This window comes from Myxocyprinus asiaticus, chromosome 31, assembly GCF_019703515.2.
Source record: "Myxocyprinus asiaticus isolate MX2 ecotype Aquarium Trade chromosome 31, UBuf_Myxa_2, whole genome shotgun sequence".
Lineage (NCBI taxonomy): Eukaryota > Metazoa > Chordata > Actinopteri > Cypriniformes > Catostomidae > Myxocyprinus > Myxocyprinus asiaticus.
Genome location: NC_059374.1, coordinates 19,432,267 through 19,458,782, shown reverse-complemented (window position 1 = coordinate 19,458,782; position 26,516 = coordinate 19,432,267). Strand labels below are relative to the sequence as shown.

At 39.4% G+C, this 26,516-nt stretch overlaps 1 protein-coding gene across 1 annotated transcript; it reads right to left on the bottom strand.

The window, feature by feature from the left end:
• Nucleotides 1–1,481: 1,481 nt before the first annotated feature.
• Nucleotides 1,482–22,453, bottom strand: LOC127422644 (ribosomal protein S6 kinase beta-1). Its single transcript, XM_051666394.1, has 15 exons — nt 22,268–22,453; nt 21,497–21,540; nt 21,273–21,393; nt 20,172–20,240; nt 19,934–20,081; nt 19,598–19,655; nt 19,235–19,335; nt 19,053–19,143; nt 17,797–17,887; nt 10,506–10,613; nt 10,302–10,364; nt 10,126–10,203; nt 5,023–5,130; nt 4,814–4,926; nt 1,482–2,331 (listed from the first exon to the last, which is right to left on the bottom strand). The coding sequence occupies exons 1-15, from the start codon at nt 22,334–22,336 to the stop codon at nt 2,085–2,087; spliced, it is 1,509 nt and encodes a 502-aa protein (XP_051522354.1). The 5' UTR covers nt 22,337–22,453; the 3' UTR covers nt 1,482–2,084.
• Between the last annotated feature and the right edge of the window lie 4,063 nt (nt 22,454–26,516).

The window sequence follows — 26,516 nt, the reverse complement described above, 5'->3', positions numbered from 1 at the left end:
ATTCCATAGATTTTACCCAAAAATCAGTGCAGAGAATGTGTAAAAAGTCAGCAGATTCCATCTGGGCCTACTCATAAATTGAAAAATAGTTAAAACCCTTAAAATCACCTGTTTTAACACAATGTTCTCATCTTCCAAAGCTGTAACAATCAAAGCTGTTGTGTAGTCCTGCTACAAGAGATGTTCAACATCTGTTTTCTCAGAGGCAGACAGTCGTTTCCGTTATTCTGTAAATTTAAGGGAAATCCCCACAGATAAGCAAATCACATTATTTATTTGCAAATATTTCATTGACACTGATGTTCACTCCATATTTTACTCCCACTAATGGAGTGTGCCTAATGGTAGAAATGTGAACAACACAGATGTAAATAAATACACATTTTGTGTACCCTTCCAAGTTTGCACCTCAACAGATGTCGTGATTTATTTTTATGAAATTGATAAAAGAAAACATCACTGCTGTTGCTGGAAAAAGTACACATTCTTAGTTGACTTGGCATGTCCAGGTAATTAAGGTGAATGCAGGACAAAGTCTAAATGACAGAGTGACCCAATTCACTAAAATAACCTAAATTCACTTGTTTTGTTTTTTTTCTCCTCATAGAACTCATTGTTCCAGCCAGCATGAGTTCTGCAATGCCATTTGGATCCTGTCCAGCTGCATAGTGACCTATAGTGCTGATGATTCTGATTGGATAAGGCAATCCGTTCATAATAGCAACCCAACATAAGGTAATGTTTGTTTACCGAGCATCCCTTCCTCAGTACCCTCCAAACACAATAATTCAACTATTCCAGACTCAATTTAAACAACTTTGAAGTGTGTCCTCTTTGAGGTATACTGATTTAATACAAAAAAGAGCCAATTTTCCATGCATTACATTAATCTGTGAAATCAGTATTGGAGTATTCAGTCATTTCTTATTTGTGAACCAGTTTGGCCGATTCATTGGAAATAACCGACTCCAGAGAATAAATCGCATACAAATTCCCATGGCTTACAAGCAAACTTTACCTAAGCAATATCTAGCTGATGATATGAGATTTATGTCTTTGCAGAACAAAAATGAGCTTCTCCCAATCAGTGGGTGTTTTCAAACTGGGATGGCCATTTTCAACCACTTTACACAATTTGCCTACTACACTGAGATTCCCTACTTTAATTGGATAGTTTAGAAACGCCCACTGATTAATACACTGAGATTCCCTACTTTCATTGGATAGTTTAGAAATGCCCATCCTGTTTTGAAAATGCCCACAGATTGGGAAACACCCATTATTGTTTTGCAGAGACATATACTTGATGAAACAGAGCAAAATGGAAAATGTTATATTCACTACTGAATTTTTTTTTTATTGTTCTTTGACTTTTAATATGATTAATTTCTGTGATATTTCCAGTCCTAGAACACATACAGAGATCTTACAATTATCAAGTAGAACTAACTAACTGCAGCAGCACATAAAAGTTTCAAAAGTCAATGTATTTGTTTTTATTGAGGCTTGTGTATTTATCCATCATCTATACAGCACTGTGAGATACACTCATTTAAAAATGTATAAGACTTATGTCAGGTTGCAAACCTCCGCTCGGTGGAATCCCCACAAATGCATTCAATCCACAATGATTTGTACAATTCAATGACAGCTAGAAAGCCATTCAGCGTCCCTTGGAAATACTATAAAAACCCAGAGCATCCCATGGAAGCAATTCCTCCACATCACTTGATCATCTTGTAGGCAGCATCTATTCGTCTGCACGTTTGCAAATAGTGTCAAGTAATTTTTTATTTTTTTTTATTCCATGTTCCTTTTATGGTAAAATCATGTAAAAAAAGTTGATAATCCAAAAGAAGGCCCAGTCCATCTGATATGTAAAGAAATCATCTAAGAATGCACTCTTAGGTTTTCGGATGTGAGGAACTAGAGCAGTTTCTCAAACTCTGTGAAGTACTCATGCTCATCAGATGTGAAGAACAGTATATAGGAGATGGTAGTAATGCTGGGGACTTTTCTTTTCCCCTAGTGTCCATATAAAAGAAATAGAGAAAGTAAAGAAAAACTCTAAGTTGAACTAAAGGTCATAGGTTCATACGTAGATGCTCTGGCCTTTTGGACAAGACTGGGTAGGCCTGCTGTTTAAACTGGCCCATGTTGGAGCCAGCGGGTTGCCTGATGGGAAGAGGGGCAGTGGCCTCGGCACTGGCTGTGATATCCATCTGATCCATGGTGGACACTTCCATAGCAAGTTCTGAAGGAGACTGGAGGGTGGAGGATTCAGGCAGAGTGGGACCTCGAGTCCAACCATCTCCTGAGAACTTAACTGGGCTAAAACAGTGGGGAAGAAATCAAATGAGTGATAATGTCCTCATGTACTAAAACTAAGTCTTGAAGTATTCATCATTAGGGTTGGGTACTGAGAACCGTTTCGTTCAGCACCTGTTCCGTTCTTTTAAAATACCAGAACTGTATGATATTTATGACTTCCGGTTCCCTTAATGGTTCCCCTACGTGCACTTTTCCACTGATGCCAATGGAACTCCGTGCTAAAATACTGAATCTACAGCCTAGAGCACGCAGCACTACCAATGTATTTTGATTCCCGAACGAATAGGGCTGGGTATTGCCATACACCTCACTATGCGATATGTGTTGCGATTCACACGTCACGATTCGATATATCGTGATGGATCACGATACACATATCACGATTTGATATATCATGATATCTTGATTCAATTTCATTTCCAATTCATTTGGGTACATTTCAGTTATAATGTCCATTTTGCTCACATACAGTATGAAAGAAATTCTCTTTCAGTTAATGCTGTTATTAATTATACAGGGGACCTTCAAACTTGGTAAATTATGGAAATATTAATATTAAATATTGAGTTCTTTATCATTTGTCATATTTTAGGTTTTTAAAAATATATCAATACAAGTCTATGTATTCCATCAAAAAAGATGATGTCTTGAAATTGCATATATTATACATATACTGATATTGTTACATGTTTGTTGTTTATATGCCTAATTAGTACAATTTACAAGTATTTACATTAATATGTAGAACAAGTGCTAAAATGGTACTGTCTCTTTAAGACCAGCATTAAATGTTTCTTTTGTAGTTTTTGATCAACAACTGACTGTAAAGAACAGAAAGGATATTAAAAGAGACATTACTGAATGACAAATGGATTGCATGGATCTCATCTTTGGACATGGAAAGAGTAAAAGGTTTGACACTTTCCATGTCCAAACATGCAGTGAAAAGATCTCGGTGCTAAATTTTGCCACTAAACAACTGTACATTGGTGAGTAAAATCTACAAAATTACAATCTACAATAATACAATATTGTGAGAAAAGGTTTCGCGATATATTGATATTTGATTGTATCGACACAGCCCTACGAATGAATGACTCTGAGCCGGTTCTTTTGTATCTACATTACAAAACATATGGCGCTTCCTGTATAGTCCGATTCCCAACCGAATGACTCTTATGAGCCATTTCTTTTTAGTGAATCAAAAACACAAATCAATCAGAGGGGTTACTGAATTAATCTTATACTGATGTGTAAGTTATGAATGTCCAATTCGAAATAAAATAAGAACTGTGGTAGTCTCACAATTAGGGATGTTATTTAATGATTAATAATCGATTAATTGTCATTAATAATTTGATCTATTAAGCTCATTGATCGTCGATTAATTAATTTCAGGACAAATGCGTTTAGTAATCATGCCAGCAGACTTTGATAAGGCAGTCTATACAGTCATCCGTGCTAAAGGGTGCTTGCACGCTGCTATTTCCACAACGATCGATTATGAAAATGTCTGAAAATTGACATCCCTATTCACAAGCATGAACTACAACATTAGACTACATAACACTCTAAACGGTCTCTGGAACGGTTCCTTATTTAATGTTGTACTTCAGACCTGTGCAGTTATTGACTGCTTGTTCATATGACAATGTGTAGTTAAAGATGCACAAGTTTTATTGGAATTTTATAAAATAATAAATGAATGAATGAAATATACCATCACATTTCTTGTTTGTTAGATTTGTTTATATATATATATATATATATATATATATTTAGGATCAATTATTTTATTGCATGTATGCCTCTAAAAAGCCTGCAAAAACACCTTTTGCAAGAATTGTATTACATTTATTTCTGATTTGTTATATCTGCTCTGTAAAAATCTGAAATGATCTCATCATTTGGCAACAGGCTGCTGGGGGCAGTAAATGCAACTGTATTTCTTATTTCTAAATAATTCTTCCTCAAAAGTACTAAAGGAATCGTTAAAGAACTGGACTTGTTGAGATGAATCAGAATCTGAACCAGAATCGTTGAATTCCATGCGATTCCTATCCCTACTTATAATACATATCTAGTCTCTAACTTTACTGCACAATGTCATTTTCGAAGGCATCCGTTCCCATTTAAGTGCACAGATTAGGAGAAATCTAAAATACATACATGTAAAAAAAAAAAATAAGGAATGCAATCATAGGCCCAGACAGAATCTGCGCCCGCAGAACTCCTGCTGGTTCCCCAGCCCTTGCTTGTTTGTTTTTAAAAATATTTTGGCTACTTTCATGATGCTTTCAACTACCAATAATGGTATAGTCCTCTAAGTTCCATTTTATCCCATTTTACTATACGTAATTCCCAGAATTCAGCAGATTTTACCTCAAAATCAGCACAGATAATGTGAGAAAAGTTCGCCAATTCTGTCTGGGCCTAAGATTTCAGTCATTCTGCATGAATATAATCCATAAAATCTAATTACCTGACAGGTGTTCTGGGGCTTCCCAAAAACCGGCGAGGTGAACGAATTTTTGGCTCAAATGAGAACTTCTCCTTTATGTTTTCCAACACAGATGGAGCTACATAGGTAAATCCCTGCAAAAGACCAGATAATAAAATCACAATATGGTAGTGCCATAGATTTAAAAGCAAGAAAACAAAGACAGCAAAATCATGACTTGGCTGTCTTACCAAAAAGACCTGATTTGCACTTTCACTCAGTGTGGAGTCATCAGGACTGTCAACGGGGGTCTGGCTGGTGAACTTTGAATCAAACTGGCTCACATCCTCAGCTGATTGCTGTTGAAGCAAGACATCGGGTCATGTAATTCTGTCTATCTAAACTCAATGAACTCCTAAGATACCAGCACACATAAAAGAAAACGTCTCGGTTATGTACGTAACCTCGGTTCCCAGAGATGAATGGAATGAGACATTGCATGCTAACGCATATGGGGAGTGTCCTTCCACACGACCTAGTTGAAACCTCTCTATAATAACTTCAATAATGTAATATTGGCTATGGTGTTTGAGCCCCACCTTTTTAGGTGTGAAGTTGTTCGTTATAAAAGCAGGTGCGCAAACACCATTCCTCAGAATTTTCTGACTGAGGGACAAGGAGCTCATTGCTCGCACCTCAGAAGAACTCAAGAGTCTTGTAGTGCAGCCAGCATTCGCAATGTCTCGTTCCCTTCGTCTCAGGGAACCAAGGTTACGTACGTAACCGAGACGTTCCCTTACAACTCAATACACTTGACATTGCATGCTAACGCATATGGGGAACAGAATCCCATCATGCCGCACTAGATGACATTACCTTCCAGAGAGGAAACATGACGCCGCAGTCCCGCAGGACAGCGACCGATATTAGTATGCCACAAGTCAGTGACCATCATGTTGGGCCAGGAGAGGAGCACTCAGAATGAATATATGAACTACAGTCATATAGTATGAATTAACCCCTTCACGAACCCAGTCAGGAAGGGAGTTTATTTATAATGAAAGTGCTTGTGACTTTATGTGTAAAATGATGGGGAGTCCATACTTAAGGGGAGGGGCATAAATATATGTTTGGCAAACGAAATAGCAAGCGCTCTTAACAGAGAGGACTTGTGAAGAGAGAGACATTACCTCTAGGTTGTAAAACCTTGCGAATGTGTTTTGAGAAGACCATCCTGCTGCAAAACATATGTCTTGTAAAGGCACACCGTTCGTCCATGCCCATGAGGAGGCCATTCCTCTAGTTGAGTGTGCTTTAACACCAATTGGGCAAATCTTACCCTGTGACTCGGAGACGGACATTCCTTTCGTGTGTCCTCCATAGCACACAAAGAGCTGATCAGACAGTCTGAACTGGCGGGTGCGCTCAACATATGCCTGTAGTGCCCGCACAGGGCATAACAAATGCAAGGATTGTTCCTCATCCGAATTAAATGGAGGGAAGAAAGCTTGAAGATGAACCACCTGTGCTCTGAAGGGCGTGGCTAGAACCTTAGGCACATAGCCTTTTCTGGGTTTGAAAGTGGCTTTTGAAAGACCGGGGCCAAACTCCAGACATGAATTGTAAATTGATAGTGCATGCAAGTCACTGACCTGTTTTACTGAGGCCAGAGCCAGCAGTAGTGCGGTCTTAATGGAGAGCATGTGCAAATCAACAGAGTCCAAAGGCTCGAAGGGGGGCCCTGCGAGGGCTTTTAGGACTAAAGTTAGGTTCGGGAGTGTAGCCGGCCAAGGTGGATTTAATCGTCTTGCTCCTCTAAGGAACTTTATGATTAAATCATGCTTGTCTATAGTGGCGCTGGCTAGTGAGTCCTGCGTCTAATCACTCTTGAAGAAATTAGAATTTCACGTATGGGGCAGTTTACTGCATCTTTGCCATTTGAAAGACACCAATCGGTAAACATGTTCCATTTTAGCGCGTAGAGGAGTCTCGTGGACGGCGCTCTGGCCTGTAAAATGGTGTTTATGACTGAATGCGTCAGTTCTTGCGCATTTAGCACGCTCCGTTCAGGTTCCACACATGCAGGTTCCACACATGCAGGTTCCACAGCTTGGGCTGGGGATGCCAGATTGTGCCTTGCGCCTGAGAGAGGAAATCCCTCCTCAGCGGTATTTCCCATGGCGAGCTGCATAACATTGCTATCATTTCCGGAAACCATGGCTGACTGGGCCATTTCGGCGCAATTAACAGAACTGTTTCCATGTCCACTCGGACTTTGCTGATGACAGAATGGAGGCGCACCGGGTGAAGCGCATACTTGTTTCGCCGGCCTTACGTGGGCCAGCGTGTCAAGGTGACATATATACCCCACTCCTGTTGTGTTGTCTGAAAGAATCAGAATGTGGTGATTCACAATATCAGAATGAAAAGCTCTCAAAGCTAGAAAGACAGCCAGTAGCTCTAGACATGTCACGTTCATTTCGCACCTGTTTCCAGGTGTTGAAAGTCAGGCATCCATTACACACTGCACCCCAACCTGTGTTGGATGCATTTGTGGTCAGCACTTTCTTTCTGAAAACTTGACCCAACATAACACCCTTTTGGTAGAAGGCTGGTGCTGTCCATGGTGCTAGAGCAGCCAGACAGTGGCGAGTTACCATGACGCACATGAAAATTAATTCAGTGGTAATGTTTTTTTTAGTTTGAACTGAAACAGACACCGAAAAATGGTCTGTACACGCTCGTTCATGAGGTGCACATGCATGAACTCCTAAAAAGGAGATTTACTGACTGGGGAAAAGTGTGCTTTTCGCCAGTTGACTTTAGACCAGATTTTCCATATGGCAAAGCAGCAAGTCTCTGTGTTCGCTCAGTACTGCCTATGATTGGCTAGTAATAACCAATCACTGAGATAATTCAAAACAAACAGTTCGTTTTCAATGGGGCGAGTGCCGCATCGATACATTTCGTGAAAGTGCGGGGAGCCAGAGACAGACTAAAATTAAGGACTTTAAATTGATACGCAGGTCCCTCAAACACAAATCTAAAAACCCGCCTGTAACGCGGTGCAATTGGTACATGAAGTGCGCGTCCTTCAGATCTATTGATGCAAATCAGTTTCAGAGTTAACATTTTGAATGGGCGCGTCACAAGCGCACGATTCGAGTGTCTCGGAACTAGAATGGGCCGAAGCCCACCGTCCTTCTCCAGAACGAGGTTAAATTAACGGCTGTAAATCCCTCTGTGTGTGCATGCAACACCGGCATATCGTGTGGTCACACCACAGATTGTGCTCGATCGTTGTAAACACCAGCTCTGACACAACCGTGAGGACTTGCCAAGCATTCGCTCAGCGGGACAGCAGGCTTATTAATTCATATGAAACAACCTCTATTCCGTTCTTTGAGAGAAGATTGTGTATTTCAGCTCATAACACTGGCGTGTCTTCTGACGGAACCGTGAAAGACAGAACACCATTGAAACGGGGCGGCCGATGTACAAATTGGATCACATTACCACGTTCGATAGTTTTTTAGCATCCAGTCAGAATGCCAGTAAGAGCTCGCCATGTGTTCGCGTAATGGGACAGAGGGCAATTTGGTATGTTCATAACATGATATAATGTGCCGCTCACCAAGTGGTCGTGCAGAATATGTTGGCTTGAAGTGGGAAAGCCCTTTATTGAAAAAGTGTGAGCGTCTTTGTATGTTCATACAGACAGCAGTGGGGAAGAGGGGAACAGTACTGTAAGGAGTGCTTTGCTGCACAGTGGGGGTTTTTCCCGTCGACGCAAGGCTAGTGCTGAGGCGGCTGCGTTCATTTGGGCTTGCGTGGTGGCAACATTTGGCGGCGCTGAGGCAGCTGGTGTGGGGAGTTTACCAGAGACAGAGCTGGAGCTAGCCAGTTGTGATGAAGTGCTGCTCCGTTTTGGTATAAAATGTATCATAGCCTGCGATTGTTGCGGAGTCATGACGTAGCGCTCAGCAATTCTATTCACAGAGCCTCCGAAAAGGCCGGCTGGAGACACCGGAGTATCAAATAGAGCAGCTTTTCTTGCGTCACGCATTTCCGTGAGGGTCAGCCATACGTGACGATACAAAAACACCAGGTTGCTCATTGACTTGCCAATGGCCTGTGCAGTGACGTTCGTGGCTAAGTCCGTAGCGGTGCAGAGCTCTTTGAATATTTTTGGATCGTAGCCTTGCTCGTCCATTTGTGTGAGAAGCTTAGCTTGGAAAACTTGGAGCACCATCATTGTGTGGAGTGCTGAACCAGTTTGGCCCGCGGCCGAGTATGCTCTTCCAGCCAGTGCAGACGTTAGTCGACACTGATGAATGGGGCGTGAGTTCCACGCCCTGCTACTCGCCGGGCAAAGATGTGCTGCTATTGCCTCTTTTGGGGGGGCATAACCGTTTTTTTCCCTATGATCCACATTAGAGAGGATGTAATCACTGCGCTCATTATGAACTTCAGGGAAGAACGGGGCAGATCTACGATACATGGTTACTTGACTCCGTCCGTCAGCAGGAACCATTCATCAAGGTGAGATTGTGTAGGTTCCTCTGCAGGAGACCATTTGATATCGAGCTCTTTGACCGCCCTTGAAAGAACGCGAAGCATCTCCTTGTCAGTGTCGCGTACACGCTCCTAGCCCTCGCTGGGCGGAAGGGCGGTAGCATCATCCACTGACCACTCACCTGATGCAGAGAGAGACATGACATCGTCATCATCCCCAGTGTCAGAACCGCCGAACGAGACGAGGCCGTGTGCACATAATGTATCTGCATAGATGCATTGCATGGAGATTGAGGGGCTCGCGGGGCGTGCCGGCACGAGGTCCTCTTCAAATTCATCCTGCTCGACCTCGCGGCCCTTATATATATATATATATATATATATATATATATATATACACATACATACACACAATTGCTTTATAAGGATACACAACTCCTGCCGAAGCGCTGCGGGGAATCAGGATGCAGAAGCAGCCCTTTCACCAGTGAAGCATCAACCAGCGAGGAGGAGTGATGTTCGCCGGAACACTGCAGGGGAGCGGAGAGCCCACTGACTCGCTGACTATGGCAAAGCAGTAGAGGGCGTAGACGAGAGTAGATGAGAGATGAATCACTGTCTTGAAGGAAGAAAATTCGGAGGAATGGTATTTGCGCACCTGCTTTTATAGCAGACAGCTTCACGCCTAAAAAGGTGGGGCTCAAACACCATAGCCAATATTAGAATACTGGCAATATTGTAGAGAGGTTTCAACTAGGTCATGTGGAAGGACACTCCCCATATGCATTAGCACGCAATTTCAAGTGAACTGAGTCGTAAGGGAACTAGACTATACTCACCAAGAAAGGCTTGAATGGTGGTTCTACTTTTCGCGAAAGAAGGTCTTCCCAATTAACGTGTCGAAAGAAGGGATGAGTCTAAGAGTCAAACACAAGAAATGCAATGAATTTCAATCAATTCCATGATATGATTGTGGCTGAATGTTAAAGCATTGTTACACTGCTTGTAAACAGACCTGTACTTCTGTTGCATCTCCAGGTCCAGCCCCAAGCCTAGATGAGGCATTTCTTTTCAGTAGCTGAAAAACACAGTAAAATCAGAATTACGGAAAATGACAAACTAACCTATTAAGAGCTATAAACAACAAGGTCATTAACTGTAATACAAGCAACAGATATACAAATTATAACTAGGAGAGGGTCAAGAGGTGTTTGCATACCCTTTTGAGTAGGTCTCTGGCTTCTTGTGTGAGGTAGGGTGGGAGGTTCAATTTGCATTTAAGAATTTTGTCAATTGTTTTCTTCCGGTTCTCTCCAGTAAATGGTGGCTGGAGCAGCAAAAATACAAAAACAAAAAACATCCATTTATTGGTATTAACTAGTCCAAGCGTACTCAAAGTTCCAAAAGGTCCGGTCTCTACATTTCCTTCCCAGCAAAGGTCTGGATAATAATAAGTAGCTTACACAGTGTCATATGGCTCTGAAATTATATATATATATATATATATATATATACATACAGGTGCATCTCAATAAATTAGAATGTCGTGGAAAAGTTCATTTATTTCAGTAATTCAACTCAAATTGTGAAACTCGTGTATTAAATAAATTCAATGCACACAGACTGAAGTAGTTTAAGTCTTTGGTTCTTTTAATTGTGATGATTTTGGCTCACATTTAACAAAAACCCACCAATTCACTATCTCAAAAAATTAGAATACATCATAAGACCAATAAAAAAAACATTTTTAGTGAATTGTTGGTCTTCTGGAAAGTATGTTCATTTACTGTATATGTACTCAATACTTGGTAGGGGCTCCTTTTGCTTTAATTACTGCCTCAATTCGGCGTGGCATGGAGGTGATCAGTTTGTGGCACTGCTGAGGTGGTATGGAAGCCCAGGTTTCTTTGACAGTGGACTTCAGCTCATCTGCATTTTTTGGTCTCTTGTTTCTCATTTTCCTCTTGACAATACCCCATAGATTCTCTATGGGGTTCAGGTCTGGTGAGTTTGCTGGCCAGTCAAGCACACCAACACCATGGTCATTTAACCAACTTTTGGTGCTTTGGCAGTGTGGGCAGGTGCCAAATCCTGCTGGAAAATGAAATCAGCATCTTTAAAAAGCTGGTCAGCAGAAGGAAGCATGAAGTGCTCCAAAATTTCTTGGTAAACAAGTGCAGTGACTTTGGTTTTCAAAGAACACAATGGACCAACACCAGCAGATGACATTGCACCCCAAATCATCACAGACTGTGGAAACTTAACACTGGACTTCAAGCAACTTGGGCTATGAGCTTCTCCACCCTTCCTCCAGACTCTAGGACCTTGGTTTCCAAATGAAATACAAAACTTGCTCTCATATGAAAAGAGGACTTTGGAACACTGGGCAACAGTCCAGTTCTTCTTCTCCTTAGCCCAGGTAAGACGCCTCTGACGTTGTCTGTGGTTCAGGAGTGGCTTAACAAGAGGAATACGACAACTGTAGCCAAATTCCTTGACATGTCTGTGTGTGGTGGCTCTTGATGCCTTGACCCCAGCCTCAGTCCATTCCTTGTGAAGTTCACCCAAATTCTTGAATCGATTTTGCTTGACAATCATAAGGCTGCGGTTCTCTCGGTTGGTTGTGCATCTTTTTCTTCCACACTTTTTCCTTCTACTCAACTTTCTGTTAACATGCTTGGATACAGCACTCTGTGAACAGCCAGCTTCTTTGGCAATGAATGTTTGTGGCTTACCCTCCTTGTGAAGGGTGTCAATGATTGTCTTCTGGACAACTGTCAGATCAGCAGTCTTCCCCATGATTGTGTAGCCTAGTGAACCAAACTGAGAGAAAATTTTTAAGGCTCAGGAAACCTTTGCAGGTGTTTTGAGTTGATTAGCTGATTGGCATGTCACCATATTCTAATTTTTTGAGATAGTGAATTGGTGGGTTTTTGTTAAATGTGAGCCAAAATCATCACAATTAAAAGAACCAAAGACTTAAACTACTTCAGTCTGTGTGCACTGAATTTATTTAATACACGAGTTTCACAATTTGAGTTGAATTACTGAAATAAATGAACTTTTCCACGACATTCTAATTTATTGAGATGCACCTGTATATATATATATATATATTTGAATAGTTTTTATAACTTGCCACGTTGGCAGCAAAAGTAATTCCTCAACACTCAAAATAGTCTCTTCAAAACTGGGCAGGGATAAGGATATTGGGGGCCCAGAGACAGCCAAAGTAGTGGGGGCTGAGGGATCTTCTACCTAAAGATTCAAATATTTCATCAAGACTTCAGTTAAGGGCACTTGGATATGAATATTAAAAGATCAGATCAACGGTTCATTTTGAAGCTGAATGACAGCAGTCCAGTTTTTGTGTTTAAATATTTTTACATTCAGAATATATGGGACATAGGAGGCCTTTTGAAAGATAAAAAAGGTGTCCCCTGAATTTTTTATTTTTTTATATAATAAAAATGTAAAAGTTTGAATGGACCATTTTGATATTTTCCTTAAAGTGAGAATCTACTAACAAACAAACAAACGTTTAACATAAAAGTGAAGCATTAAAATACTGTTTGCTTAATTTAAGTGTAAACAGGCTTTCCTTGCCAACCATGCCATGATGACATGAGATTATTTTCACAAAATTAGAACAAAAATCTGTTTATTATGAAAGGCTCGTAACATGCTGGTTAATAAAGCATAATTTAGACAGAATAAAAAAAACATTATTGTCTAAAGATGCCACGTTAACTTGTCCTGACCCAGACCTGATCTGAATCACATATCAGACAGATGAAGGTAGTTTCACTTTGCTTCATTTTTGTTTTCTGCAGTGTTTAAGCGAAAGATGCCAGTAACTGTAACATTGTCTCCGATAATGTTAAATTAATTGCGCCTGCAACTACGTACAGTAAATTAAGCTTTATGCTGCACCTCTTTAGCGGGGAGAGAGGCAACGTGTGGAGAGCAGGAATAAAAGCTCATTCAGCGCTAGGGAATAATCGCATAGCGCTGGAGATGCTTTATTCCCGCACTTGTGAGCGTGCTTTATTCCCGCTCCACGCGCGTATACACGTATGCTTACACAATCACTTGGCCAGGTGTCAGATAACTAGCACAAAGATTTAGATCTCGTTCCGGAATGAATTGTCCTTCGGTTCAGATCTGGATCGGAGTCCGCCTATTGAGTACCCCTGAACTAGTGGTTGATCGATATGGGTTTTCAATATTGTTATCTACAAAGCAAAATATGCCTATGCTAATATACTGTATACATTTAATGAAATGAACATTTATTTTACACAATATTTACTCAGTTCAAAAACTGAAAACAACATTTTTTATCTATTTTAGAGGTAGATTTTGGAATGGAAACAAGGGAAGGTAACACTTTTGTTAACATGCACTTTAAAGTTCAATTTCAACTGGACTAAAATACACACACACACAGTACTGTGCAAAAGTCTTAGGCACATAAGATATTTCACAAAAACATTTGTCTTAAGATGGTTATTTACTGTATATCTTCAGTTTTAGTGTGTAAATAGGAAATATAAATTTTAGACTCCTAAACATTCCTTTTGCAAATAAAATTGAATAGAAGAACAGAGAGCCCTGCAACAAATGGCATGGCTCCCACAGAGCCCCCAACTGAACATCGAGTCTGTCTGGGATTACATGAAAAGACAGAAGCAATTGAGACAGCCTAAATAGATAGAAGAACTGTGGCAAATTCTCCAAGAAGCTTGGAACATCCTATCTGCTAACAACAAATAAAAACTGTGTTCAGGTGTACCTAGGAGAATTGGTGTTGTTTTTAAGGCAAAGGTGATCACACCAAATACTGACTTAGTTTTTTTATGTTTACTGGACTTTGCATGACATTAATTGATCAATGAAAACTATTTATGGCATTATTTTTCCTCACTATGCAAAATTTTTCACAAGTGCCTAAAACTTTTGCACAGTACTATATATATATATATATATATATATATATACACACACATACATATACATACACAGTTGTGCTCAAAAGTTTGCATACCCTGGCAGAAATTTTGGCATTGATTTTGAAAATAGGACTGATCATGCAAAAAAACTGTCTTTCATTTAAGGACAGTGATCATATGAAGCCATTTATCATCACATAGTTGTTTGGCTCCTTTTTAAATCATAATGGTAACAGAAATCACCCAAATGGCCCTGATCAAAAGTTTACCCTTGAATGTTTGGCCTTGTTAAAGACACACAAGGTGACACACACAGGTTTAAATGGCAATTAAAGGATAATTTCCCACACCTGTAGCTTTTTAAATTGCAATTAGTGTCTGTGTATAAATAGTCAGTGAGTTTGTTAGCTCTCACGTGGATGCACTGAGCAGGCTAGATACTGAGCCATGGGCAGCAGAACTGTCAAAAGACCTGCGTAACAAGGTAATGGAACTTTATAAAGATGGAAAAGGATATAAAAATATATCCAAAGCCTTGAAAATGCCAGTCAGTACTGTTCAATCACTTATTAAGAAGTGGAAAATTTGCCGATCTCTTGATGCCAAGCCAAGGTCAGGTAGACCAAGAAAGATTTCAGCCACAACTGCCAGAAGAATTGTTCGGGATACAAAGAAAAACCCACAGGTAACCTCAGGAGAAATACAGGCTGCTCTGGAAAAAGACGGTGTGGTTGTTTCAAGGAGCACAATACGACGATACTTGAACAAAAATGAGCTGCATGGTCGAGTTGCCAGAAAGAAGCCTTTACTGCGCCAATGCCACAAAAAAAGCCCGGTTACAATATGCCCGACAACACCTTGACACGCCTCACAGCTTCTGGCACACTGTAATTTGGAGTGATGAGACCAAAATGGAGCTTTATGGTCACAACCATAAGCGCTATGTTTGGAGAGGGGTCAACAAGTATTGTGCTCCTTATGCGCCATCTTGAAAATTGTGTCTTTGATCTTCCGGTCTAGCGCATTCTATAAAGATTTCTGTGGTGTTGATGTCAGTGTGTAATTAGCTAGCAAAGATGATTTATGGGTTGTATAGCTGCCAAAAGTCATCATGAGCATTTTAAAGTGTTTAGGGGATGTCATAACAACTGGAAGCAGAGTGGGGAGATTTTAAAACAAGAGTACTTCATTCATAAATCCATAAGATCCTACCTTCACACTGTGGACGTACTGATGCGTGCTCATGAAAATCCAAGAGACAACACAAAGTCATCAAAAAAAAATCTCTGTACGACACCTGTGACCATCTTCTCATATCATTCACCCATTGATCGCATTATTGTTCAGGTGAGTCGAATTTGAGTGTTAAAATGGGACGGGTGACACTATATTTATCCACACACACAGTATATATATATGTTTGTACTGTGTGTATATATATATATGTGTGTGTGCGTGTGTGTGTGTGTGTGTGTGTGTGTGTGTATATATATATATATATATATATATATATATATATATATAAGTGTACGTTTTATTTTATCTTCTCATGTCATTCACCCATCGTGTTATACAGTTCAGGTGAGCAGATTTTTTGAGTGTTAAACCAGGACGAGGGAAGTGGTCCAACTATATTTATACACACACATATACATGTGAAAGTTTACATTTTATTTTATATTCCGTTTACAATCATTTTAATCACATTTAAGCCTCTTAAAAATGTAGGTTGACAAATTAATTTAAAAAAAGGACATTTGTAATTTTCTTTAATGTTATGAACTTGCATGTGTAATAACATGAGCTGTCACAAATTTCATGTCAACTACACATTTTAACACAAATTATTAACAAGCTGAAACCTAAAAATTAAGCAGAATTACACGTATAACAATGAAATGCTTGTATCATGACAAAGTGCAGTGTGTCATAGCTGACTGAATGTGATCTGCCAGGTCCAATTTACCTCCATGGGTGTAAAAAAAAAAAAAAAAACAGACATTCACAGTGACAGAAGAAAACACGTCACAGGCATTTTCACATAGTAAAGGACTAACACTATCAACTCTTGCTGAAAAATACTTTCTGTGCTCCCACACGTAATCCATTTTGATCGACTCTTCTCAGTAGCTTCAATACAAACAGAAAGTTAGATGACAAAATTCAAAAGAGCGGAGCGCTTAAAAGGGTTGGGCTGAATTACGTGAATAGGACTAACGGTTCCATAGTTAGAGCTATTTTTAGGTTTGTTCATGTTATAGCAGCACCACGTAGCCAATGTGTGCAAAACTTTTCATGTGTCCTTAGTTTGACCTCCTACATAAGTATCCCAAATGTGGTGAAAATATCTCATTCTGTTCAAGAGTATATCCATTTATGTAAAAGTAGCCATACCCATTTCATATGTTTTAGCGTACTGTTGAAACAATGAATGGAAAGTTCAAACTTTTTTGATAGTTATTGATATTGGGACTCCACAGAGTCTTTCTGCACTGGTTTTGTTCCAATCGGGCAAATGGCCTAGGACTAGTTTGAATAAGCAGGTTTTGCAAAAAACATTTTGATGACGGAAATTAAATCGGAGGTAGACATTTTTGCCTTAAGCCAAGGGTTTAAATGGCATAAGGCACTTGAGTCTGTGACATACGGTTCAGTTATGGCCCAAAATACATTTGCCTTTGTTACAGAGCCCCCAATTGGTCGATTGGGATGAGTCCATGCGCATGTGTAGCCAGCCAGAGTACTACCATTTCCCAAAGTTTCATGTCTCTAGGCCTTAGGTTTTGGACTGCACGATCATCAGTGATCGCTTGTCATAAATGTCCAGTATTTAATGTTAATTAATTACAGTAATGTGTACTGTTAATGTATTTGATGAAGGACATACTTCTCTGCTAGTAAAACAGTACATTCTTAGTTATGCTAGAGTAGCATGAATAGATTCAGGATATACTTCATAAGGGGACGTGGGTATTGACACGTGACCTGAATAATATATGACATAATAATGACAACCGCGAAAATAATCTACTCTGGTTTTGTTAAACAAGCACCATTTAATCACAAGGAACAACTTTCTCGGTATATATCACTTACAGTTGAAAAGAGACGTCCGACTCGCGGACACAGTTTTTTTGAACATGATGTCTCCTCAGCTCCTGTGGGATTATGGGACAGTAAAGTGTCCAGTCGATCCGCACTTCAGAATCTCACCGGAAATAGCAGGTCATCCAGGTATTTCTCACATAATGTTACTCGGCGTTGTGCACATGCTCTGAGAGAGAGGTGACTTGTGTATTTAACCTGCCGTATTTAATGTTTTTCCTTCACATATTCGATTACGCAATGTGTCATGTATACATGGACAGAAAGATGATGAATATAGCTATATACAATATTGATGAATATACAGAACTGCGCATGTAAATGTACTGACTGTCATTAGCGAATGCCAATCATCTCAAAATGGCCAAATATCTGCTAATTTATTGGCCTGACCGATTTACTGCTCAATATATTGTAGCAAACTAGTGCACTGCAGTAAAAGCTGATACTCACTGCTCCTGTTAACATGTCATACATCAAAGCTCCAAGACTCCACCAGTCAACAGCTCGATTGTGTCCGCTTCTCATGAGGATCTCTGGAGCCCTGAAACAAAGGAACTTCTTATGATTTTGCAGAATTCATGCAAATGCATGTCACACAGTTATGTCAGGAAATGTGACGTGCAAAACAGGCCACTAGTCACAGGATAAAGATGGACGAGGCCTGTTGCGATCATTAAATAACCGTTTGATCGTGGTTATTTGATCTAACCATGGTTATTTGAGATAATTATTGGGCATTCAAATTCCAATCACATTTTAATACACAAATAAGGGTACTTTAAGCGAATGTATTGTAGAAATGTCATGAACAGCGTGTTTTTGTGTCATTCAGTTGAACTCGGAGCATCACTGAGCTGTACCACGGAACTCAACCAGAGCAGCTCCTGTCCGAAAGAGTGCATGAAGAGCCTCTCAAGCGCTCTGATATGTGCACTGTCAGCAGAGGCTGGCGCCAAACTCCCGCAAAAATATAATTGAACAACTTTGACAGTGAACACAAAGCGCCCCAGCTTCACTTTAAACGCAGTGACACAGAGGAAGAGACACATGCTTATTCTGTTTCTGTGGAGTGATTAAATGATGAAATGAAATCTCAAAGGTTTTGCTTCATTACAAATAAGGGCTTGTGGGTTTAATCAGAGCATTAAAATAACTTATGAAAGTTAAGAAATTAGGACAGAAATATTTTACAATTGTATAATATAATAAAATAATATATATATATATATATATGTGTGTGTGTGTGTGTGTAAATTATTTTTTAGATAAAAAAATATATAATCTAAAATATGAGTTCAAAAAACAACACTGTAAATGTAAAATTGACAAACTAAAGTTGACCAAAATGAGAAACATGTTTTAAGTCTTTAAAAATATTTTGATATTTAAAACATTATTTTTCATGTAATTCATAACTTTTTAAAGCCTTAAAAGGAAATCATATATCCCCATTTTATTATTTGATTTATACATTTGAAGTGAAATATGTAAAAATGACTTCTTAAGGTGTATGAAACACGCATGCAGAAAAAAGCACACCTTACGAAATATGACAATTGATATGACAATTAATCGTGAAAGCCATCAAACAGGCAGTTAATTGTCATAATCGCAATTATTTGTTTGACAATTAATCGTCAGCCAAATTTCATAATCGTGACAGCCCTAAGATGGACCATCCAGGTTTTTGTTTAAATCTAACTCACATGTACTCAATAGTGCCACAGAAAGTGTGGGTCACTGTGCCGTCATGGATCGACTCTTTACACAGTCCAAAGTCAGTCAGTTTTACATGTCCTGCAACAGGAAAAAGACAGAACAACACTAAAAAACTGAACTAAATCAATTCTTCAAATTGCTTGCTTTATTTTCTATAAAGTGGCCAAACCTTGGCTATTGAGCATGATGTTCTCAGGTTTGAGGTCTCTGTAGATGATGCCTTTCTGATGCAGGTGTCCGAGAGCCATTGAGATTTCAGCCAAGTAAAAGCTGCGTGTAAAAAGCCCTGAGCATCATTCTGATTATCTTCGTTCATCTCATGTTGAATGTTAGGCTTATAGTATTGCATGTGTCGGTGTTCAGATTCGTCCTTGAAAATTGTTTGAAAATTCAATAAATCACTGTATGTGATATGTAATGACCATACTTAACTGTATATCTAGCTCTTCACTTAATGAAAGGAGCTGATGCAAAACACTGCAACAGTTTACATTTTAAGAGTCACAGAGTTGACCAAAACATCTTCTCTTACCAGGCCGTGTCCTCCATGAAAATCCCCTCTCTCTCGAGCTGCATGAAAAGCTCCCCACCTGCAAATTGAATATGTTTTTACCACACACGCAACTGTTAAAATCAAACACAAAGAGAGATGGGCGAATAATAAAGCTTTGCCACATTAGAATTCAAAACGTGAAATGCGAAAATGTTTTGACACATTCTATTTCAATAGAAAACAAGACATTCAAAGGAGGAATGCCACAGAGGAATGCAAAATATCCTTTAGCAACTCCACAGCAACTGCAGGAGACTGGAAAGAATGAGAAGTTATCTATCTCTAGCGGACAAATGTTGTTCTTGATTCACAAACCACTTAGGTATTCAAGGATGAGGTAAAGCTTGCCGCCCGTCTGAAAGGCATAGATCAGATCGACTATGAAAGGATGCTTGACTTCCTCCAAGATGTTCCGCTCTGCTTTAGTATGCGCTGTGTCCTTGGCATTACGTACAATCATCGCCTAAAAGAGGTAAAACAAGGTGACTTTGAGCAGGCCTATTTACATTTGAAATGTAAATGATTTCATCCAAATTTAAGGGATTTGTTTAACCTTTTTCAAGACTTTCATAGCAAATATTTTTCCCGAAGCTGCACCGCTTACTTTCCGAACCTGGAAAACCTGCAAAGAAAAGAATCCCCCCCCCACCCCAAAATGTTCTTAAAAACAGCCCAGTCATGTTTAAAGAAATAGTCATTAACGTCAAACCTCACTGGTTCTTACACATCTTGTGACCAAATGTAATACTCCAAGTCTTCTGAATGCATATGATCTCTTTGTATGAAGAAAAGACCATAAATTATTTACTCTAACATCAAATCATTACTTAAGTCTATAAACAGTGCTGAAATCCAGTAAGGCAGCTAGGTCAATAAAATCAAATAGCTACCTTATTGGATTTATATACTGTTTATGGACCAAAATAATGATTTGATTAAATGTAAATAACAACTTAAATTATGGTCTGTTCTTCATACAAAGTGACCGTATGCCTTCAGAAGACTTGGAATATTTTGCACAAGTCGCATCGACTACTTTTATGATACTTTTGGGTGCTTTATTATGCATTAAAGTGAGTCACTATGTACTTCCATTGTTAAGAATTTAGGACTGGGTAAAAATATCGATTTTCCGACACATCACAATCTTCATTTGAACAATCTTGAATCTGAATACTTGTAAATAGTAGAAACTATGCCGCTAAACAATTTTTTTGTAGAATGTACAATTTTAACAAATTAAAATGTGATCAACATGATGAAAAACTAATAAAATATAATTTGTAAAATTAATATTTGCACAACATACCTAATTAGAAGGTCCCCTGTAAAATTAACAACAATGGCTGAGAGAGAATTTCATTCATATGCAAGCAAAATGGACATTATAAATGAAATATACCCATAAGAATCAGAATCAAATCGGGAAATCTGTATCAATACCCAGTCCTAACTGAATGATTTCAGAACATTCAATTCGTTCCTTTCGTGTTCTACAGAAGAAAGAAAGTCAAATGGGTTTGGAACAACATGAGGGTGAGTAAATAATGCCATTTTTTCCTGTTCATATTAACTATTCCTTTTATTGAACTACTGTTCCAGATTCTTAATATCAGTGAACACAATATCAACAACAATTAGCACTAAAACATACCTTTCCATAACCTCCTTTACCCAAAACACGGAGCAGCTCAAAGCACTCAGGCCGGATGTTCTCGGTGCCCTGGTTCACATTGTCCTCCGATATCTCAATCTTCTCACAATCGTCCATGTTGCTATAAGAATAAACCATAAATCACAATATGACAGTTACAAAAAAACATTTGTAATAAGCATAGTCAAAACGGCTCAGTCTTTAAACACACTATAAATACTTACAATTCAAAGCCACTGCACTGATCCATGAGGTCATTGATCTGAGCCTGCAGAATAGAAATGTTAAACGCATGATCAATCAGAGCTCAATTCACTGCACAGTGTAGAACAAGGTATGCTGTGTGTAGAGATGATCAGTGCGGCACGAGATAACGTTTCGAGGCAACAGTTGGCAGCAATTCTAGTCTGAACCTAAAAACTAAGGGGTCGGATTTCGCAATCCTATTCCCAGAGATCCCATAATATGACATGGACCATCTATGGTATTGCAAACTTCTAATTGACTGATCCTTACAATAAAAGTTCAGGCAATGACATTTGACCATGCCTGTCACATTAACAAAGTATCACACTCAAGTCAGCCCATAAAAACACTGCAAACTAGAAGCCACGCACATTTAGAAGGAATTTCAGATCAAGTAAAACAGAGCAGTTTCAAAGCAGACGTCGGCCAATGAATGTGGCATTGCAAAGCGAACAACAACAACATACCTCCAGCCCTTTAAACGGCCATTACTGTACTATACGGCCGAGTAACAAGCCTATAACACTATCTCCAACTTATGTCTTTAATTAGTACAAACAAGGGAGATTGTAGACGAGAAAATTCCACTATCTATGTCACATATGTTGACTAACGGAGTATCATATTCACGAATGTCCATAAAAACTGCAAAGCACTCATGTTAGCCTGCTAGCATAACATAAAGCAGCCTGACGCTGATTAATCGGGCCTGCGCTTTGCTCTGGGTGGAACACCCGCACGTCCGTTACCTCCTCCAGCTCATCATCGGAGACATTTTCCTCTGGCTGGTCCAGATCGATGTCGAAAACGCCAGCCATCGTTAATTTCGCCGACTTGGGTCGCTTCAAACCGCGTGAGGAGCTCGCGCTTCCTGCCTCATGGACATGAACGCACCGTTGCCATGACCGGCATGCGCGCGACACACTGACACCCCCGCGCGGAGAAATGCGGGAAAATGCTGACGCCGGACTAATGCAAACTAATGGAACTACCTAATGTAAAAGTAAAACATTTTGTTGATAAATAAATATGTAGACAATTTTCTTATTTTGTTAAATTAATATTTGGCAATCACACATGTGGATAAATCACTCAGCGAACTCAATATTTCTTGTTTTCTGACACTTTTGACAACTGCTTCACAGAAGACATCCACATACGTACAGTAGTGGCCAAAAATATTGACACCCTTGGTAAATATGAGCAAAGAACTCTGTGGAAAAAAAATCTGCATTGTTTATCCTTTTGATCTTTCATTAAAAAAATTCACAAAAATCTTACGTTTAATTGAAGTAAAACAATTGAAAGAGGGGAAATATCTCATTATTAAATAAACATTTTTCTCCAAAACACATTGGCCACAATTATTGGCACCCCTAGAAATTCTTATGAGTAAAATATTTCCATTCATATTTTAAATTTTTTAGTGCACCTGGGTGACGAGGAACATGAAATTGTTCAGCCATGACTTCCTGTTTTACAGGGATATAAATATGAGGTAACACACAAGCCAAATTCCCTTAATCATCAATCACAGTGGGTTAGACTAAGGAATATAGTTCTGATGCGCGGCAAAAGGTTGTTGAGCTCTTGGCTATAATAAAATAGCCAAAGCATTGAAAATGCTCATTTCCACCATCAGGGCAATAATTAACAAGTTCCAATCAACTGGAGATCTTAAGAATCGGCCTGGAAAAGGATGTGTGTCTATATTGTCTCCACACACAGTGAGGAGGATGGTTCAAGTGGCCAAAGAATCTCCAAGGATCACAGCTGGAGAATTGTAATTAGTTGGGTCTTGGGGTCAGAAAGTCTAAAAAAATATCAGACATCACCTACATCACCACAAGTTGTTTGGGAGGGTTTCAAGAAAAAAAAGCCTCTGCTCTCATCCAGCAACAAACTCAAGCATCTTCAGTTTGCCAGACATTACTGGAACTTCAAATGCGACCGGGTTCTATGATCAGATGAAACAAAAGGAGCTTTTTGGCAGCAAACACCAGAGATGGGTTTGGCGCACACAGAGATGAAGTACCACCCAATGCCAACGGTTAAATGTGGTGCTGGATCTTTAATGTTGTGGGACTGTTTTTCTGCCAGAGATCCTGGACATCTTGTTCGGATACATGGTATCATGGACTCTTTCAAACACCAACAGATAAAAAATAAAAACCTGGCTGCCTCTGCCAGAAAGCTCACAATGGGCCCTGGATGGATCTTCCAGCAGGACAATGACCCAAAGCAAACATCAAAATCAACACAAAAATGGTACAAAATCAAGGTTCAGCCATAGCCATCCCAGTCCCCTGACCTGAACCCCATAGAAAACCTGTGGGGTGAACTGAAGAGGAGAGTCCACCAACATGGATCTCTGAATCTGAAGGATCTGTAGAGATTCTGTATGGACGAATGGTCTCAGATCCCTTGCCAGGTGTTCTCCAACCTCATTAGGCATTATACGAAAAGACTCAGAACTGTTATCTTGGGGAGGTTGCAAAAAGTACTGAATAAAAGGGTGCCAATAATTATGGCCAATGCATTTTTGAGAAAAATATTTATTTAATAATGAGATATTTTCCTTGTTTCAATTGTTTTACTTCAATTAAAGGTTAGATTATTATTATTTTTATCCCCTTTTCTCCCAGTTTGGAATGCCCAATTCCCACTACTTAGTAGGTCCTCGTGGTGGCGCAGTTACTCACTTCAATCCGGGTGGTGGAGGACAAGTCTCAGTTGCCTCCGCTTCTGAGACCATCAATCAGCGCATCTTATCACGTGGCTCATTGTGCATGACACCGCGGAGACTCACAGCATGTGGAGGCTCGTGCTACTCTCCGCGATCCACACACAACTTACCACGCACCCCATTGAGAGCAAGAACCCCTAATCACGACCACGAGGAGGTTACCCCATGTGACTCTACCCTCCCTAGCAACCGGGCAAATTTGGTTGCTTAGTAGACCTGGCTGGAGTCACTCCGCACAACCTGGATTTGAACTCATGACTCCAGGGGTGGTAGTCAGTGTCAATACTCGCTGAGATACCCAGGCCCTAAAGGTTAGATTTTTGTTAATTTTTTGAATGAAAGATCAAAAGGCTAAACAATGCAGATTTTTTTTCCCCCAGCCTTCTTTGCGCATATTTACCAAGGGTGCCAATATTTTTGGCCATTACTGTACATACACTGGTGACCAAAAGTTTGGAATAATGTACAGATTTTGCTCTTATGGAAAGAAATTGGTACTTTTATTCACCAAAGTGGCATTCAACTGATCACAATGTATAATCAGGACATTAATAATGTGAAAAATTACTATTACAACTTCTTAAACTACTTCAAAGAGTTTTCATCAAAAAATCCTCCATGTGCAGCAATGACAGCTTTGCAGATCCTTGTCATTCTAGCTGTCAGTTTGTCCAGATACTCAGGTGACATTTCACCCCACACTTCCTGTAGCACTTGCCATAGATGTGTCTTGTCGGGCACTTCTCACGTACCTTACAGTCTAGCTGATCCCACAAAAGCTCAATGCTGTTAAGATCCATAACACTCTTTTCCAGTTATCTGTTGTCCAATGTCTGTGTTTCTTTGCCCACTCTAACCTTTACTTTTTGTTTTTCTGTTTCAAAAGTGGCTTTTTCTTTGCAATTCTTCCCATAAGGCCTGCAGCCCTGAGTCTTCTCTTCACTGTTGTACATGAAACTGGTGTTGAGTGGGTAGAATTCAATGAAGCTGTCAGCTGAGGACATGTGAGGTGTCTATTTCTCAAACTAGAGACTCTGATGTACTTATCCTCTTGTTTAGTTGTACATCTGGCCTTCCACATCTCTTTCTGTCCTTGTTAGAGCCAGTTGTCCTTTGTCTTTGAAGACAAATGATCTTTGTCAATGATTGACTGACGAGTTTCTAGAGAAAGCGGTTTCTTTTTTGCCATTTTTGACCTAATATTGACCTTAAGGCATGCCAGTCTATTGCATACTGTGGCAACTCAAAAACAAACACAAAGACAATGTTAAGCTTCATTTAATGAACCAAATAACTTTCAACTGTGTTTGATATAATGGCAAGTGATTTTCTAGAACCAAATTAGCAATTTAGCATGATTACTCAAGAATAAGATGATCAAAAATGACTTTTTTCAAATAGTGATGGTGCTGTTTTTTACATCAATAATGTCCTGACTATAGAGAATGGTACTTCACTATAAAAACTGTTGATATCAAAACGGTTTCAAAACTTAATCTGTTAACATTGTTTCTGAATTAATCACATAACAAAATGCGGCATTTCGGTGACTTTGTCATTTAGAAAGGGAATTTTAGTCTGATTCTATATAGTTCGTCATAAAACACGGCTACTTTTGAGTGGCTGTCTATGGAGACGCATGCTTTTTGCCATCGGGTGGTGTAGTCCCAGCAGCAACCAGCAGGTGCTAACAGGGACCTGCTAACCCAATTCCTGACCCCATGTTTCCGACATACTTGGACTATTTAGCCTGAGACGGAGTGGTCCTGTCCCTATACCCCCACTTGCGGTTTTGGTCTTGTCTACTTACCCACTTGTCTTACGTATTTCTGGTGTTTGGCCACTAGTGTGCAAGTACACGTGAAGACTGCGAGTGTGTGGATGACTTTTGATTGCACACAGACTTAAAGATGTTGGTGCTGGTTGTGTGTTTTTGTCTTTTCACTCAGCTGAAGACTGATTGTTTTTGGTAAGGGTCACTGTTATAGCCTACTTAAAATAATAAATAACTGAAAATTTTACCCATCTTTTCACTACTGATTACTGGAAGTGTATTGTGCTGTAGAAAATATGTAAGTAAAAGTTTTTATCATGTTTTTCTTGTATAAAAATAATTGTAAAAGTTAATCATTTTTACTAATTTTGATTTGTAATACTTTGCACATTAAAAAATGTTTAACTGTAAAATTGTCATCCATAACTGCTATAATATATGAAATATAAGCAATTTCTTTCTACTTTGTTTCTCAATA